Source organism: Artemia sp. Qi Xiang Cuo, chromosome 21 (genome assembly GCF_049724085.1).
Source record: "Artemia sp. Qi Xiang Cuo chromosome 21, ASM4972408v1, whole genome shotgun sequence".
Lineage (NCBI taxonomy): Eukaryota > Metazoa > Arthropoda > Branchiopoda > Anostraca > Artemiidae > Artemia > Artemia sp. Qi Xiang Cuo.
In genome coordinates, this window is record NC_142814.1 from 37,299,704 (window position 1) to 37,316,593 (window position 16,890).

Sequence of the window (16,890 nt, forward strand, 5' to 3'; positions counted from 1 at the left end):
CACCGGGAGGGCCTTTGGGGGTCCGTTGGGACAGTTGGGGGCCTGGGAGACATTTGGAGACCGGTGGAGGGCCTTTGGGACCCCGTTGGTCCTTTGGGAGCTCGATGGGCCTTTGGGGGGCCCGGGGATGGCCTTTGGGGGTCTGGGTGGGCCTTTGGGGGCGCCGGTGGCCCTTTGGGATCTTGGGGGCCTTTGCGGACCGGGGGCTTCCTTCGGGGTTGGGGTAGGAGGATTGGAATCCTTTGGGGTTGGGTTAGAGGACCTCACAACACTGTTCAAATGAAACTTGTGTATTATAACGACCACAGGTTTCGCCCTCAAATTCGTCTTCTAAAACCTTTCCTAAAATCTTCTTTTAAAATGTCTCTATCTGTTTCGCCGAAATAATTCCATAACCTGTCTAAAACAGTTTCGCCCCAATAGTCCCTAAACGTAATTCAGCGTGTTCCTTTTGTTTTTGGCATCTCTGCGCTAATGCATTTCAAATTAATAAGAAACCTGATTCCCGCGCTAAAACAATTCATCGCTAAGATGTTTCTTGGAGAATTGTTTCCATGGCCTTAGGCTATTAATATCCTTTGGAGTTCGACCAAAAGAGTTGTTTCCGATGCAAAGACATTAATGACTTGGATCTATTCCTGGAGAATCGTTTCTACGCGAAAATTTTTAAAGTCTGACAGATGATGTCATTGGTTGATTGATCTGTCAAGAAAGGGGAAATTAATTTGTTGTTTCTAAGGGGGATTATTTATTCACGATAGGTGAATTGAGGTCGACAGCACAGGTGTTTGACATTCGCTGAGAGCGTGCACTTACAACAACAACAACATCGACCTTGGAAATTTAGGTCATTGACCCCATTAACCACGTGTTCTCCCTAATGACTCTATGCCCATATATGGTGTGGGGTCACGACTGGTACCCCCATCTCTACTTTCAAGGGGGAAAGTGCACCCTCTGTCCCTGCTCTAAAACCGCGCTGTCAAGACCGGAACACAATTTGCACTTTACTAAAAAAAAAACATTTTAAATGTTTTAATATTAAATAAAAATAATTAAGACTGCAAGGAATAAATATAAGAATATTTATATTTCACTGAAAATGCACATTCATTTGTTTTTTTCGTTTTTTTTTCAGTATAGTGCAAATTATTTTCGGATCTTGAGAAGGCATTGAGGTTGTCTGCCCTACTGATGCTAATTTTTGTTTCTTTTGAGTTTGACTCGGTTGTTTATTGCAATTTGGGTTCCATTTACTTATTCATGGTGATTTGTGGGAGTTTTACACTCCGTAGATTATTTGATTTTATTTCAGCTCATTTAGTATTTAATGGAGTTCTTTAATTTTCTTTGAAAAACTTATTTTGTGGAAATTTTTTCTGATTAGTTCACAAATAAAGCCACATTCTGCGTAGGATTATTATAACCCCTCAGTACCCATATTGAATATTCAATCTGAATATACTTTTTCAAATAAGGGGGTAAATTACTTCCTTGATATTCAACTGAAGGACCTCTCATGGAAAGTTGGAAAATTTGGGTGGAAAAAAAGAATTTTTCGGGCCATTGTAGCTCCTACTCTCACATACAAAAATATTCGACCAGGGGCATGCCCAGAGGACGAGGGGTTATCGGGTCTGATCCTCCCCCTAAAAATTCTTCAAAACACGATTTGGTTATAAAATGTAGGTAAAATTAATATTCCTCTTAAAAAACTAAAAAAAACTCTCAGGCTCTTAAATTGACCTAAAAAATGCATATAAAAACCTTTAAAGCCTCCCCCTCCCACTTCTGAACGAAAAATCAGTGGGGCAGCAACCCAAATCATATTTTGTTTGTTTCCATCCCCCTCAAAATAAAAATTCTCGAGACGCTCCTTTATTCAGTTGCTCTGAACTGAGCCTGGGCTGCAATGAGGTAAAACAAAACTGTGTGAATTTACAGGAAAAATCTTTTTTTGACAAATAATATTTTTGCCTGAATATCAAGAAAAAATAGTTCAAAACATCAAAATTGCAACTATCTATTTACCTTTTTTGAAATGTAGAATGGCAAGTAAAGTCAGCTAAGTGACAGTCGGAACAACTTAGATTCAGTCAGTAGCCTCAGTGAGGGGGGCATTCCTCCTACCCTAAATTTTACCCACACCAACGTTTTAAAAATACCTTTCGTTGGTATTTTTATCGAATTCTGTTTTTTTTTCTGTATTTTCACTAAAAAAAAGAACAAAATCATAAAACCACCCCTCCCCAGTTTTTGAAATTGACAAGAATTGACTCGAAAACCAATTCTCGAAAACTGACCTCAGTGAATTCAGCCATTGCTTCTAGCGACTCAATATCTAAAGCATATTTTCAATACTTCTGTCTCTTTCCAATCGAATTTGACCCCACCTCTTACCTTTCGTCTTCTACATAATATATGAATACAATTGATACAGAAAATGGATATTAATATGAAAATTTTAATAACGTCCAATTGAGCATAATCGAAAAAGGATAAGTTCTACTTTCACCAAAGTAGGATTAAGATATTGTTTCTGCAGGGACGGCCCTGCAGAAACAAGAAAGTCTTGCTTTCTTCTTGACAAGAAAGTCAAGACTTTCAGAAGAAAGTCTTGCTTTCTTCTGAAAGTTCAGGTTATCGTCTCTCAAGTCGCAATGTCAAACATGGAATGGATATTAATATGAACATTTTCGTAGCGTCTAATTGAGCATAATCAAACATGGACGAATCCAACTTTCACCAGAGTAGAATTAAAATGCTAAGCAGAAATTGTACATTCCCACTCCATGCTAGATATTCGTTCTGCAGGGACGGTCTCCTTACCATCTTCAGAAGAGTTCGGGTTATCGTCTGTCGAGTCAAAATGAAAAACATGTAGACAAACAGCTAGATATTACTACCTGAAGGAAGAAATGAACAGCAAAGAGCACTTGGAAAAGCCTATCTGAGGTGGTTATTTCATGAAAGCCAGAAATTGATTTGAAAGACATCTGCTGATTCATCAAGTGAAGGTTCAACAGATGCATAAGACCTAGTGACTAAAGTGGATACAGGACTAATTTCAAATCTGGGAATCATGATCATAGTATCTAATACCTAGAGTCATGAAATATGTTGTAAAAAAGGAATTATAAACTAAGAATACGAAGATAATTATGAAAGTATTGTAAAGTATCAATTGTGACAAATACAAATTTATTTGTAATGACAAGAGAATTTCATTCTGCTTAAAACTTTTCTCCATTCTATTTCTGCTTAAGTTCCGTCAAGCGCATACATAACACCCAATGGTTTAACCAGGTAAAGGAATAGCAGCATATTGGGCCCCCATGATTAGGGCTGTCACTGCTGGTGATTAATCCCCAAATTAGGTAATATTTACGCAATGTGGTGATAGTTGAAATTAGAGTCTTACTAGTAGTTTTGAAACGTAGGACTTTTTTTTAAATATAGTGCAATTGAAACAGCTCTGATAACGCAGAAAATCAATTTTCATCTGGAATTCAAACACAATTTGTTTCTCCGAAGGAAAATGTAAACCTGGATTCAATACTTTGGCTACCGAATAGGCATTTTATCTGTCTCATGAAGACTATCAAACAGTTCGTGGTAACGAACTGTAAGTAAGGAGCGATCCGGCTCAATAGTGGACGAAACTCTAAAAATCGGAATTTTGATATCAATATATGCATCACAGGAATCAGATTTTAGGGCTGATTTCAAATATATAAATTTTATCAAGTTTATTTATACCTATCAAAAGTCAAGCGCCTGAGAAAATTTGTCTTATTTTCGAAAAAAGGGGCGAACAACCCCTAAAAGTAATAGAACTTTAATGAAAATCACAACATCAGATTCAGCGTATCACAGAAACCTACTATAGAAGTTTCAAGCTCCTATCTTCAAAAACGTGGAATTTTGTATTTTTTGCCAGAAGAAAGATCACGGATGCGTGTTTATTTGTTTTTTTTATTTTTCCAGGGGTGATCGTATCGATCCAGTAGTCCTAGAATATCGTGAGAGGGCTCATTCGAACGGAAATTAAAAGTTCTAGTGCCCTTTTTAAGTGACCAAAACTATGAAAGAAAACTTTTGTATGTAATTCCCATTTCACTCTTATTGTTATAAGTTATATTTTTGTCCTAAAGAGTTGAATTAGATATATTAAAATATATCTTGCTTGTATCCAGCATATGTCATTTAGCAGCTGAATCAAAGGAACTGTGTTCGTTATTTTTATTTTTGCCCAATTGGACACTACTTGGAAACGTCAGATAATTTACTTTCATTATATACAAAACAGGCTTAAATTTAGCTCACCAACAAAATTGAGCCAGATTCAGCTCACCTGGTGAGCTAAATTAACTCACCGAATTTTTTTGAACCAATAAAAAAATGGTTTTTATGTATTTTTGTTACGTTTTTACGAGTCTGATTTTTTTTTGTAAAGGTGGGAGGGGGCGGGTCAAACTCCATATTCCCCCTAACCCTAGATACGGCCTTACTTGAAAGGTATTACGTTTGTTTGTTTCACCATAACTTTCATAAAATGTTTACTCAGATATCTTTATTAATGCTACAGCCTCTGGTTTCGGCATTTATTTTTTGAGAATATGCACATCATAAGTATTAAATTTATTTTAAACCCTGGTTTGATAATATAATGAGTTGAAAAATATTAAATAAAAAATGATAATAGTTTATTAAGGGTTTTATGAATATCACCTTAAAAGACAATGTTTGTAATTTAATTCTAACTTAAAATTAATTTTTACTTTTAGCTTTTATAATTTTTTTATCGACTACACTTTAAAATGCATCAATCACAAAACATCAGGAACAATTTTTGAATACCTACAGACACTTGAACGAAGGTAACTCTTAATTCGGATCACAGCTATGAGTGTAGGAAAAATTTCTCCACTTACCGGCAACTCCTCTGTTCTTTGTCAATAGATTCCCTTGACTTACTTTATAACTTTTTTTATATTATTTTGAGATGTGTTTTAATTAATACTGTATAAATTATTTTCATTTATTAAGTGCGCCCTCTGCTTTATTCTATTAAAATGATTTTTACTGCTAGATTATTTATTTCGAATCTTGGGCCCCTAAAATTTCTGAATCAGGGGCTTTAATAAATAAAAGTTATTAAGACTTTAAGGAATAAATATAAGCATATGTATATTTAACTGAAAATGCACATTCATTTGTTCTTATTTTCTGTTGTTTTTTTTTTCAGTAAAGTGCAAATAATGTTCTGGCCCTGAGAATGCATGAAGGTTGTCTTCCCTACTCATGTTAGTTTCTACATTAGTTGCTGCTTGTTTTGAGTCTTACCCCCCGGTAGTTTAGTGCAATTTCTGTTCGTTTTGGGATTCATTTGCCTATTGATGGTGATTTGTAGTAATTTACACTCTGTAGATTATTTGATTTTACTCAGGATTATTTTTGTCTAATGGAGTTCTTTACTTTTCTTTAAAAAAACTTATTTAGTGGAAACAGTTTTTTAAATTAATTCACAAATAAAGGCACATTTCCGTGGGATGATTACAACCCCTCTGTGCTCATATTGAACAATCAATACGAATGTGCTCTTTTAAATAGGGGGTAAATTATCTCTTTGATAATCAACTGAAGAAGTTAAAATATTTTATTTAAGAAATATAGTGCAAGTGAAAAAGTGCAAATCAACAGTTCTCATGGACAAGTTTAGTTATTAGCCCTTTTGAGTGAAAATTTTGAGATTCTCAGTATGTCTTTTTTCGTAAATATCATAGCAACTATCTCACAACTTATTCAAAACAATATAAGTCTTTTCTTCCGTCATAGCCCAGAGATGTCATCAGACCAGAGGGCACTTCTTTACAATTATCCCGTGTAAACCAAGACATTTTTATCTCTTGTTCTGTGACAGGGTTTTTCAATATTTTAGTTGATTTTATTGGTGATTTTTCGAGTTATTAATTGCAGCTTTTTCCATTTGCTCCAAGCCACGAAACATATTATACAAGAAGGAAAAAAAATTAAACACTGACAATATAGTCTCCAAACGTATAAGTACGAATATAGCAGGTTGAAGAACAGAAAATAAAAGCAAAAGGACTAGAAGGTAGTGTGTTCTTCAGTTCAAGAAATAATTATTCATTAATAACTAATTTAGTATGAAATGATTATAATAAATTATATAAATCATAATATTATATGTAATGTAATAAATTAGAAATAAATAATTAAATAATTGAATAATTAAAATTATTTATTAATAAGAATTTATTAGCATTGATAATTCATTTCATACTACTTACATAAGGCGTCAAAACTCCTGGTCTTGCTGCAAGTACAACTAAGTAAAAAACTTACATTAACTCAATTAAATTGTATAGTTTTTTTCAACCGCTATAATCAACTATTATAGATCTCTACAAAGTTGGCAACAACAACAACCTGTGCAAATGACTAATAAAGGTGTTTTCAACAGAAATTAATCTAGAAAAGTAGTGCTTACCCTCCTGCCGGCTTCATTATTGTGGAGGTTCATAAGGCTTCGTCCTTGTTCAGCACTGCCTCTTCTATAATTTCTTTCTCTTTCTCTAACATCAACAAATCCTTGGGTAAATCTGAAAATTAATAAAAAAAATGATAAAAAGCTTTTCTTTTGCAAAGACTATGAAGTTAGGTGGCGTGTTTTGAGGCTTGTTTTTAAGATGTGGTACGCCTGCACAAGTTGCACTTCAGACACGTCCCACCATTTCTTAATCAATGCTTAAGATTATTAGCGGAGACTACCCTTATTTTACTACTAAAGAAGTCAAAAATACTTCTCTACTCGACAACATGTATATTTCTTCCACTGCTGCTATTGTGATTAATAGTTTCGCTCGGTATGAACAACCTTAATCAATGGGACTAAGCCCCGTCTGAATTAGTGTAACCAAGGTCATCATAATTTTACATCCTAAGGAGCTTATGAGCAAAAGGTGGAGACAGTCTTCACCTTGTATTGATTCATGTCTATGAAGATTAAATAAGACTTCACCTTGTTATTACTTCAATACTATATAAAAAAAAAAAAAAAAAAAAAAAATTAAAGGTGTCCTACTTAGCATTATTAGCACTACTCACCCTACTTTTCACGTGAATAAGGTTCCTTATTATCGTTATTTGACAATCAAGACAAGCCATTACACCAGTTAAGACGGGTTTTAGTTTAATTACTAATTATCGTATTAATTGATATACTGCCATAATAGTTATCTGTTTGTGATTTCTAGTTGAAAAGACGCAGTAGAAAAATATTCAACAGGAATATTTCTAGTGTGCAGCCATAAACTTCAGAGAACTCAAATTTGGGAAATATAACAAATCATACAAATATCACATGCAAAATTCATAACATAAAAAACTAGCAATTGTTGCCAGCTCACTACTATCACTCATCTTTGAAAAACTTCATATGTCATCATTGCAAATTTACATGATCTTAAACTTCTACAAAAACCTTGAATTTTTTTAACTGTCGGTCAGTTGAAGTATAATGACTTGCACCATTTTTGTTTTGAATTTCTTTGTTACAGTAAGTCATACGTGGCTCTAGTAGAAAAATGAATGAACACAACAGGATCAATATAATGCCGTGTTTTGTACCACACTTGTGACATTTCCTAGTTGATTCTCATATATCAAACAAAGATTACTTGCATTGTGACCAGGGTTGCAACCCGGTGAAAAAAACTAGATTTTAGTAATTTTTTTGCTGATTTAGTGATTTTCTTCAATAATCCTGTGATTTATGTGCCTCTTTAGTGAATTTTTTGTTTAGGCAATATAAAAATCACTAGAAATAATAGAAAATCACTAGAAATAATAATAAATTACTAGGGGTGGCAACCCCGATTCTGACTGGCGAAAAAATTAATGTATCAACTAATTTCCATTAACTTATGTGCACCTTGCAGCGTCATTTATTGTGCCAAGCACAGTACACTTCCCTAAAGCCGCAACTCTTCTAACCCTGCATCGTACACTTTGTGGCAGATATATAACACGTGTGAAGTATGCACAATTTTGAGAGCGGGTGAAAAAATTTGCAAATAATTTACACAAAATTTACAGAACAAAATTTACACTTTACTGAAAAAAATATAAATATTTTTACTTTTATAACTTTAATAAATCAAATAATATTAACATTTTGATTACTAAATATCAGTATATGTATATTAAACTAACAATGAACATTCATTTGTATTCTTTTCTGTAAAGTGCAAATTATGTTCTGGCCTTGGAAAGGCATAGGGGTATTGAGCCCAACTTATGTTAATTTCTGCTCGCTTTGAGTTTGACTCGGCTATTTGTTGTAATTAAATAAAAAAAACAAGTTTTTTTTAATTGAAAGTAAGGAACGACGTTAAAACTTAAAACGAACAGAAATTATACCGTATATGAAAGGGGCTGTCCCCTCCTCAACGCCTCGCTCTTTACGCTAAAGTTTTTTTATTGTTTAAAAAAATAGAGTTGTGAGAAAGTCAAACTTTAGCGTAAAGAGCAAGGCGTTGAGGAGGGGGACAGCCCCTTCATATACGGAATAATTTCTGTTCGTTTTAAGTTTTAACGTCGTTCCTTACTTTCAGTTAAAAATACTTGTTTTTCTTTTTTAATTTTTGAAAGTTTTTGAATTAATGCAGGTTTTGATTTTGGCTCACCGTACATGAATAATTAAAACAAAATTTGCATATTAATTTTAATTCATTTGGTCAAATGGCTTTCTTGAAACTTGTTTAATTTTATTTAGGAACGTTTTTATTAGCAATAAATATACGTAACTTACGAATTAACTTACGTAACGAACTTCTACATTCATATATTTTTAACATGTATATTAGGGGGTTCGCCTCCTAGTCAATACCATGCTCTTTAAGCTAAGGTTCAAATTTTTTTCCAATTCTTTAAAAATGACCCCTTAATAACAATCAGTTGATCAGTTGAAATCAGTTGAAAAACTTTTTTTTTTATTTAATTTCTGATCTTTTTCTTTAACAATGCTGGGAAATCCGGTGCCCCCTTCATAGTAATGTCCCTTCCCCCATGAAAACTTTCTTCATGGAAATATCCTCCCATATAATCCCCCGACACACCCCCTCCCCCCACCTACAAAAAAAAATCCCCCCTGAAAACGTCTGTATACTTCCCAATAACCAATACTATATGTTAACATTGAGTAAAGTTCATAACTTTCAGCCCTCCCCCCCGGGGACTTTGGGGGATTAAGTCATCCTAAAAGAAATTGTTATCATATTTTCGACCACGCTAAACAAAATACCTATTTCAAAATTTTGATCAGGCGAATTTGGGAAAAAAATTATTGCTGGAAATCGTTTAAGGGTCCTCCATTTTTTGGTCACTTAAAAAGGGATCCAGCAAATGTAATGACCGGCCGATCAATTTCGCTTATGATATTCTCCGACCTCTTGGTTAACGCAGCCACCTCTGGGGAAAAAAAACATAAACACGTACTCGTGATTTATCATTTGGCAAAAATGCAAAATTTTGTGGTTTTGCAGATAGATTTTTCAATCCCCTGCAGCAGGGTTCTCTGATACGCTGACTATATGGATGCGGCTTTAATCAAGGTTCTACAATTTTTAGGGGGTCTTTCTCCCTTTTTTCGAAAATCAGCCAAATTTTCTCAGGCGCGTAACTTTTGATGGGTAGGACTAAACTTAATTAAAATTATATATTTGAATTCAGCATTGAAATCTGATTCTTTTGATGTATCTATTGTATCAAAAACCCGTTTTATAGAGTTTCGGTTACCATTGAGCCGTTTCGCTCCTTACTTACAGTTCGTTACCACGAACTGTTTGATTTCTGTTCGTTTTGGGTTTCATTGCTTTATCAATGCTGATTTGCGGTAGTTTTACGCTTGGTAGATTATTTGATTTTATTTTTGCTCATTTATTGTTTAATGGAGTTCTTTACTTTTCTTTGAAAAACTTATTTTTTGGAAAAAGGAAATTTAATTAATTTCTGTTCGTTTTATATTGACTTAGTCTTTTCAGGGAAAAAGAAAATAATACTTTAAATCTTTTCATTTTTTTAAGATTTTATAGTTTGGCCTGCTATTTGTAAGCTGGAGGAAAATTTTCAGCAATTTTTAAAAACATACACCCTTTTAAAAATCTGGACACAAATAGTAGTGTTTTACTGCTGAAATGCCTTATTGGTAATTAGCATTAACACAGTGCATTTTGATTTAATCTTAAGGCAATATTTAGTTTTTAAACATAAAGGCAAATGAGAGGTTGGGGCGTGGGAGGGAGATTAGTTGCCCTCCAATCACTTTCGACTATTAAAAAGGGAATGAGCCCTTTCTATTTTCAATCGAATGAGCCGTTTTAGAAGTTCCTACGACAACTCCTTCGATACGAAGTGCCCTGGTCTAAACAACAACAAAAACAACAACAAAAATCATACATTATACCCACATCGATCTTTACTATAAAAATGTCAAGCCTTCGAATCACTTTTGCCTACTAAAAAGGGCACTATCCCTTCCCATTTCCAATCAAATGAGCCCTCTTTGAGTTTCTACGAAAACATTATCTATAAACACCTTATATACCCCCAGGGCATAAATTACAACCCTTACCCTAAGGGCTGTTAGGGTGGTTGTCATCCTCTAAGACATAATTTCCAGAACTTTCAACTACGTTAAACAAAATTACTATCTCAAAATTTTGATTGGATGTGTTTGGGAAAATGGTGGGCGTGAGAGAGACGTTAGTTGCTCTTCCATCACTTTCAACTAGCTCTTTCAATTTCCGATCAAATGAGCCCTTTTGAAGTTTCTACGACAACACTTCCAATAAAACCTTATATGCCCCCAGGGCATATCTCACAACCCTTGTCCTGAGGGCTGGGGTTGTCATCCTCACAGAGATAATTTCCAGAACTTTCTACTACGTTGAACAAAATGGCTATCTGAAACCTTTGATTGGATGTGTTTGGGTGAATGGTGCGCGTAAGTGGGTGGTTAGTTAACTTCCAATCTCTTTCGGCTATTAAAAAAGGCACTAGCCCTCTGAATTTACAACTAAATGAGCCCCTTTTGAAGTTTTTATGACAACTCTATCTCTAAAAACCTTATATGCCCCCAGGCATAACTTATAGCCTTTGTCCTGGGGGCTCTGGGGGGTTTGTCATCCTTCAATACGTAATTTCCAGAACTTTCAACTACGTTGAACAAAATGGCTATCTCTAAACTTTAATTGAACGTGTTTGGGGAAATGGAGGGCATGATAGGAAGGTCAATTCCTCTCCACTCAGTTTCGACGATTAAAAAGGACATTTTCAATTTCCAAACAAATTTGTTCTTTTTGAAATTTCTACAACAACTTTCTATATAAACCTTATATGACCCCAGGGCATAACTTACAACCCTTGCACTGAGGGCTCTGAGGGGGTTATCATCCTAAAAGACCTAATTTCCAGAACTTTCGACTACGTTGAACAAAATGGATATCTCAAAATTTTGACTGGATGTGTTTGGGGAAATGGTGGGCGTGAGAGGGGGGTTCCAATTGAATGAGCCCTTTTTGATGTTTTTACAATATCGCTTTCTATAAAAACCTTACATTTCCCCAGGGCATAACTTACAACCCTTGCCCTAAGGGTTGTGGTGGGGGAGGTGTTGTCATCCTTAAATACCTAATTTCCAAAACTGTCAACTACGTTGAATAAAATGGCTATCTAAAAATTTTGATTGGATGTGTTTGGGGAAAAGGTGGGCGTGAGAGGGAGTCTAGTTGCCCTCAAATCACTTTCGACTATTAAAAAAGGTACTAGGCCTTTAAATTTCCAATCGAAAGAGCTCTTTTTCAAGTATCTGCGACGAAGATTTCAATAAAAACTTATATGCCCCCAGGGCATAACTTATAACCCTTGCCCTAAGGACTGTGGGGGGAGTGTCCTGCTCAAAGGTATAATTTCCTGAACTTTAAACTGCATGGAACAAAATGGCTATCTCAAAATTTTGCTTGGATGTGTTTGGGGAAATGGTGGGCGTGGAAGGGGTGTTAGTTGCCTTCCAATCACTTTCGACTATTAAAAAGGGCACTAGCCATTTCAATTTCCAATCGAATGAGCCCTTTTTGAAGTTTCTACGACAACGCGTTCTATAAAAACCTTATATGCCCCCAGAGCAAAACTTACAGACCTTGCCCTGAGGACTGTGGAGGAGTGTCCGCCTCAAAAACATAATTTCTATCTGGAAATCATCTACGCTGAACAAAATGGCTATCTAAAAATTTTGATTGGATGTGTTTGGTGAAATGGTGGGCGTGAAATGGGGGGTTAGTTCCTCTCAAATCACTTTCGACTATTAAAAAGGGTACTAGACCTTTGAATTTCCAATTGAATGAACCCTTTTTCAATTTTCTATGACAACGCGTTCTATAAAAACTTTATATGCCCCCAGGGTATAGCTTACAGCCCTTGCCATTAGGGCTGTGGGGGGGGGGGTTGTCATCCTCAAAGACCTAATTTCCAGAACTTAAAACTACGTTGAATAAAATGACTATCTGAAATTTCTATTGGATGTGTTTGGGGGTAAGGTGGGCGTGAGAGGGGGGTTAGATGCCCTCCTACCACTTTCGACTAATGAAATGGACACTGGACTTTTGAATTTCCAATCGAATGAGCCTTTTTTGAAGTTTTTACGACAACACCTTCTTTAAAAACCTTATATGCCCCCAGGGCATAATTTGCAACCCTTGCCCCGAGGACTGTGGGGGAGTATCCTCCTCAAAAACATAATTTCTATCTGGAAATCAACTATGCTGAAAAAAAGGGCTATCGCAGAATTTTGATTGAATGTGTTTCGGGAAATGGTGGGCGTGGAAGGGGTATTAGTTGCCTTCTGATCACTTTCGACTATTAAAAAGGCCACAAGCCACTCCAATGTCCAATTGAATCATCCCTTTTCGAAGTTTCTACGACAACTTTTTCGATACGAAGTGCCCTGCTCTAAAGGAAGAAAATAATAAATAATACATTTTGCCAACATCGTTCTTATATGCCCCCGGGACATAACTTAAAACCCTTGTCCTGAGGGTTGTGGGGGAGTGTCCTCCTCAAAATCTTCTTTTCTATCAGGAAATCAACTACGCTGAACAAAATGGCTATCTCAAAATTTTGATTGGATGTGTTTGGGGGAATGCTGGGCGTCGGAGGGGGGCTAGTTGCCCTCCAATCACTTTCGACTGTTAAAAACGGCACTAGCCACTCCACTCACGAAGTTTCTACGACAACTCCTTCGATACGAAGTGCCCTGGTATGAAAAAACAACAACAAAAAAATAAACAATACATTGGGCCAACATCGTTCTTTACTTAGGCAGTGCGATTGCGCTGCCTATGATAAATGGTAAAGTTGCTGAAAAGGCAGAAAATAGAAAATACTGAAACATCAACCCCAGTTCAGTGTTTACATGTAACACCAAATTAAGGTACATGTTCCACAACTATACGGCTTTATTCTCTCTGATTTTAAGTTTATGCTCTGTGATCCTTTTTCCAATAGGAAAACTTTTCCAATAGGAAACCAAAGAATGTTTAAAAAGTGGCAAAAGCATTGAATGTGGCAGTCCAAAAGTGGCAGGGTGAGTCCATTTTGATTGAAATATGATACTATCTTTTAGTAAATACAGGTTGAGATTCATTCATAAAATAGAAAATATAAAAAAAAAATGCCATGGTCCCATGGTCCACCTACAACACGAAACATCAAATTAAGGTTTTACGTTCTATCATTTTGAAAGCTTACGTGCCATATTTTAAGGTTAGGTTTTTGATCAAGTGTTCAAGACAGAGACTTGATACTCTGACTTGAGACTTGAGACAGAGACAAGACAATACTCTGAAGGTAGCAAAAACAGCAAAAGTGGCGAAAATAGCAATGAGAAGCTTTTTACAGTATTTTGAAAGTCGTAAAAAATATAAGCAATTAGGTAACTTTAAGTTGAATTTAAATTAGAGAACAAAATTTTCTTAAAATCGATCAATGAGAAGAAGCAAATACGTAGGGATTTTTTTGTTTCTCTCAGAAATTTCGAGACAATGATTTTTCCCATATCCCAATATGTTTTTTTTTCAATAGTTTATTACCTTTTGCGTTGTATTTGAATTTAAACTCCTCAAGATTCAAATGCCCCGTCCTAAAGAAATTCATGTGCTGGTTATGTTGATGAATGACAAGCTTCTCATTGAAAAAAGGCTCCCACAAGTAGTATGAACTTTACTTGACATACCTATTTCTGGTATTCTTTAATGTCAAAATTTAAAATAGATTTGAACTAGATTCCCTCTTGTCTAAATCTTAGTCAAGGCTGCACTGGGACTTAGCAATGTCAATAATAAAGGCCGTAAGGGGCTATAAACAGGCCGTTCGTCTAAAACCCTCTAGTATTCTTGCTGCAGAATTTTTTTTTCCTTATCCAGTCAAATGAAGCCCTTCGTGACTCCGTGATCTTTTGAATTGCTTTACCTTTATGATATAGCCTCTCTAAAGAAGGAGGTCATAAAAATAAAAGGAATTTCAAACGGCTCTTATAGCTTCTTAACCAGTTTCCAAAGAGCTATTCTGAAATATCAAATGGCATGACTTTAAGTCAAAAATGTGTATCATTAATTTTTATGAGCTTTCTCAAAAGCTTCAGAAGTAGAGTGTCATTTTGAAGTTGCTCTTTGAAAATAACAATTCAGGAAAGTTTTTCTTTGAAGTAATCCTAGCCAATAGTATTACAGCCTACCTTTGAGACTTCAAAGATGAATAAAACCATAGTAGTTCAAATCAAAAGTGCCACTGGATGGCACTTTCTTAAAGACTAATAGAAAATACCTTTCCTATAGTCTACAGGAAACAAAAGTTCCCTATAGACTCTTACGCAAATTTACATTATGACGGAACTCCCCTGAAAGAGACGGTAATTCTTTGACGCAAGTGGCAACTGTTATCACAAACTTGCAAAAAGATATTTTATTTTAGAACCTATGAATGGCGAATGTTAGAGTACGCCAACAAGCCGATCTTCTAGAATCTCATTTGATTTGTTACTAATAAAATAAAAAAACAAGTATTTTTTAACTGAAAGTAAGGAAACGATGTTAAAACTTAAAACTAACAGAAATTATTCCGTATATGAAACGGGCTGTCCCCTCCTCAACGCCTCGCTCTTTACGCTAAACTTTATTATTGTTTAAAAAAATACAGTTGTAAGAAAGTCAAACTTTTGTGTAAAGAGCGAGGCGTTGAGGAGGGGACAGCCCCTTTCATATACGGAATAATTTCTGTTCGTTTTAGGTTTTAACATCGTTCCTTACTTACGTTAAAAAAAAAACTTGCTTTTTTATTTTATTTTGGAACGTTTTTGAATTAATACGGGTTTTGATTTTGGCTCACCGTACATGAATAATTAAAACAAAAATTTTCATATAAATTTTACTTTTATTTGGTTAAATGGCTTTCTCAAAACTTGTTTAATTTTATTTACGAACGTTTTTATTAGTAATCAATCTACGTAATTTACGAATTATCTTACGTAACGAACTTCTATATTCATAGATTTTTAATACGTATATTTGGGGGTTCGCCCCCTAGTCAATACCTTTTTCTTTCAGCTAAAATTCGAATTTTGTTCCAATTCTTTAAAAATGACCGCTTAATCCCAAAGGCCATTAAATAGAAAAAACAGCTATAAGAAAATACTACAAATCATTGTCTTTAAGAGCGAGTTATTGACTAGTGGGCGAAACTAATCACATGTGTATAATTTCTTTTCGTTTTATGCTTTAATATTGCTCCTTATTTTCCCTTGAAGAACTTGTTTTTTTATTTAATTTCTGATCTTTTTCTTTAACAATGCTGGGAAATCCGGCGCCCCCTTCATAGTAATGTCCCTTCCCCCATGAAAACTTTCTTCATGGAAATATCCTCCCATATAATCCCCCGACACACCCCCTCCCCCCACATACCAAAAAAATCCCCCCTTAAATCGTCTGTATACTTACCAATAACCAATAGGCTACTTTATGTTAACATTGAGTAAAGTTCATAATTTTCAGCCCTCCCCCCCGGGGACTGTGCGAGACTGAATCCTCATAAAAGACATATTTATAATATTTTCAACCGTTCTGAACATAAAAGAAGTCTAAAAGCTTTACTCAGACGACTTTAGGAAAAAATGGGTGTGGGAAAAGGCCTATTTTCCCTCCATTTTTTGGTAATTTAAAAAGAGAACTATATCTATTAATTTCCGATACAATGAATCATCTCACGATCTTCTAGGATCACTCGGTTGATACGATAACCCCTGGGGAAAAAACAAATAAACACGCATCCGTGATCTTTCTTCTGGCAAAAAATGGAAAATTCCACATTTTTGTACATAGGAGCTTGAAACCTTTACAGTAGGGTTCTCTGATACGCTGAATATGATGGTGTGATTTTCATTAATATTCTACAATTTTTAGGGGGTCTTTCTCCCTTTTTTCGAAAATCAGCCAAATTTTCTCAGGCGCGTAACTTTTGATGGGTAGGACTAAACTTAATTAAAATTATATATTTGAATTCAGCATTGAAATCTGATTCTTTTGATGTATCTATTGTATCAAAAACTTCTAGAATCTCATTTGATTTGTTACTAATAAAATGAAAAAAACAAGTATTTTTTAACTGAAAGTAAGGAAACGATGTTAAAACTTAAAACTAACAGAAATTATTCCGTATATGAAACGGGCTGTCCCCTCCTCAACGCCTCGCTCTTTACGCTAAACTTTATTATTGTTTAAAAAAATACAGTTGTAAGAAAGTCAAACTTTTGTGTAA

General features: G+C 35.0%; 1 protein-coding gene across 3 annotated transcripts in view; it reads right to left on the bottom strand.

Annotated features, from left to right (window-relative positions):
• The window catches only part of LOC148939503 (protein Wnt-5b-like), a 199,038-nt gene that overhangs the window by 81,818 nt on the left and 100,330 nt on the right, over nt 1–16,890 (bottom strand). For all 3 annotated transcript variants that reach the window (XM_089107088.1, XM_089107090.1, XM_089107091.1), the window contains exon 5: nt 6,515–6,626. In XM_089107088.1, coding sequence (XP_088963214.1) covers nt 6,515–6,626 — 112 coding nt within the window. The remainder of the gene's footprint in view (nt 1–6,514; nt 6,627–16,890) is intronic.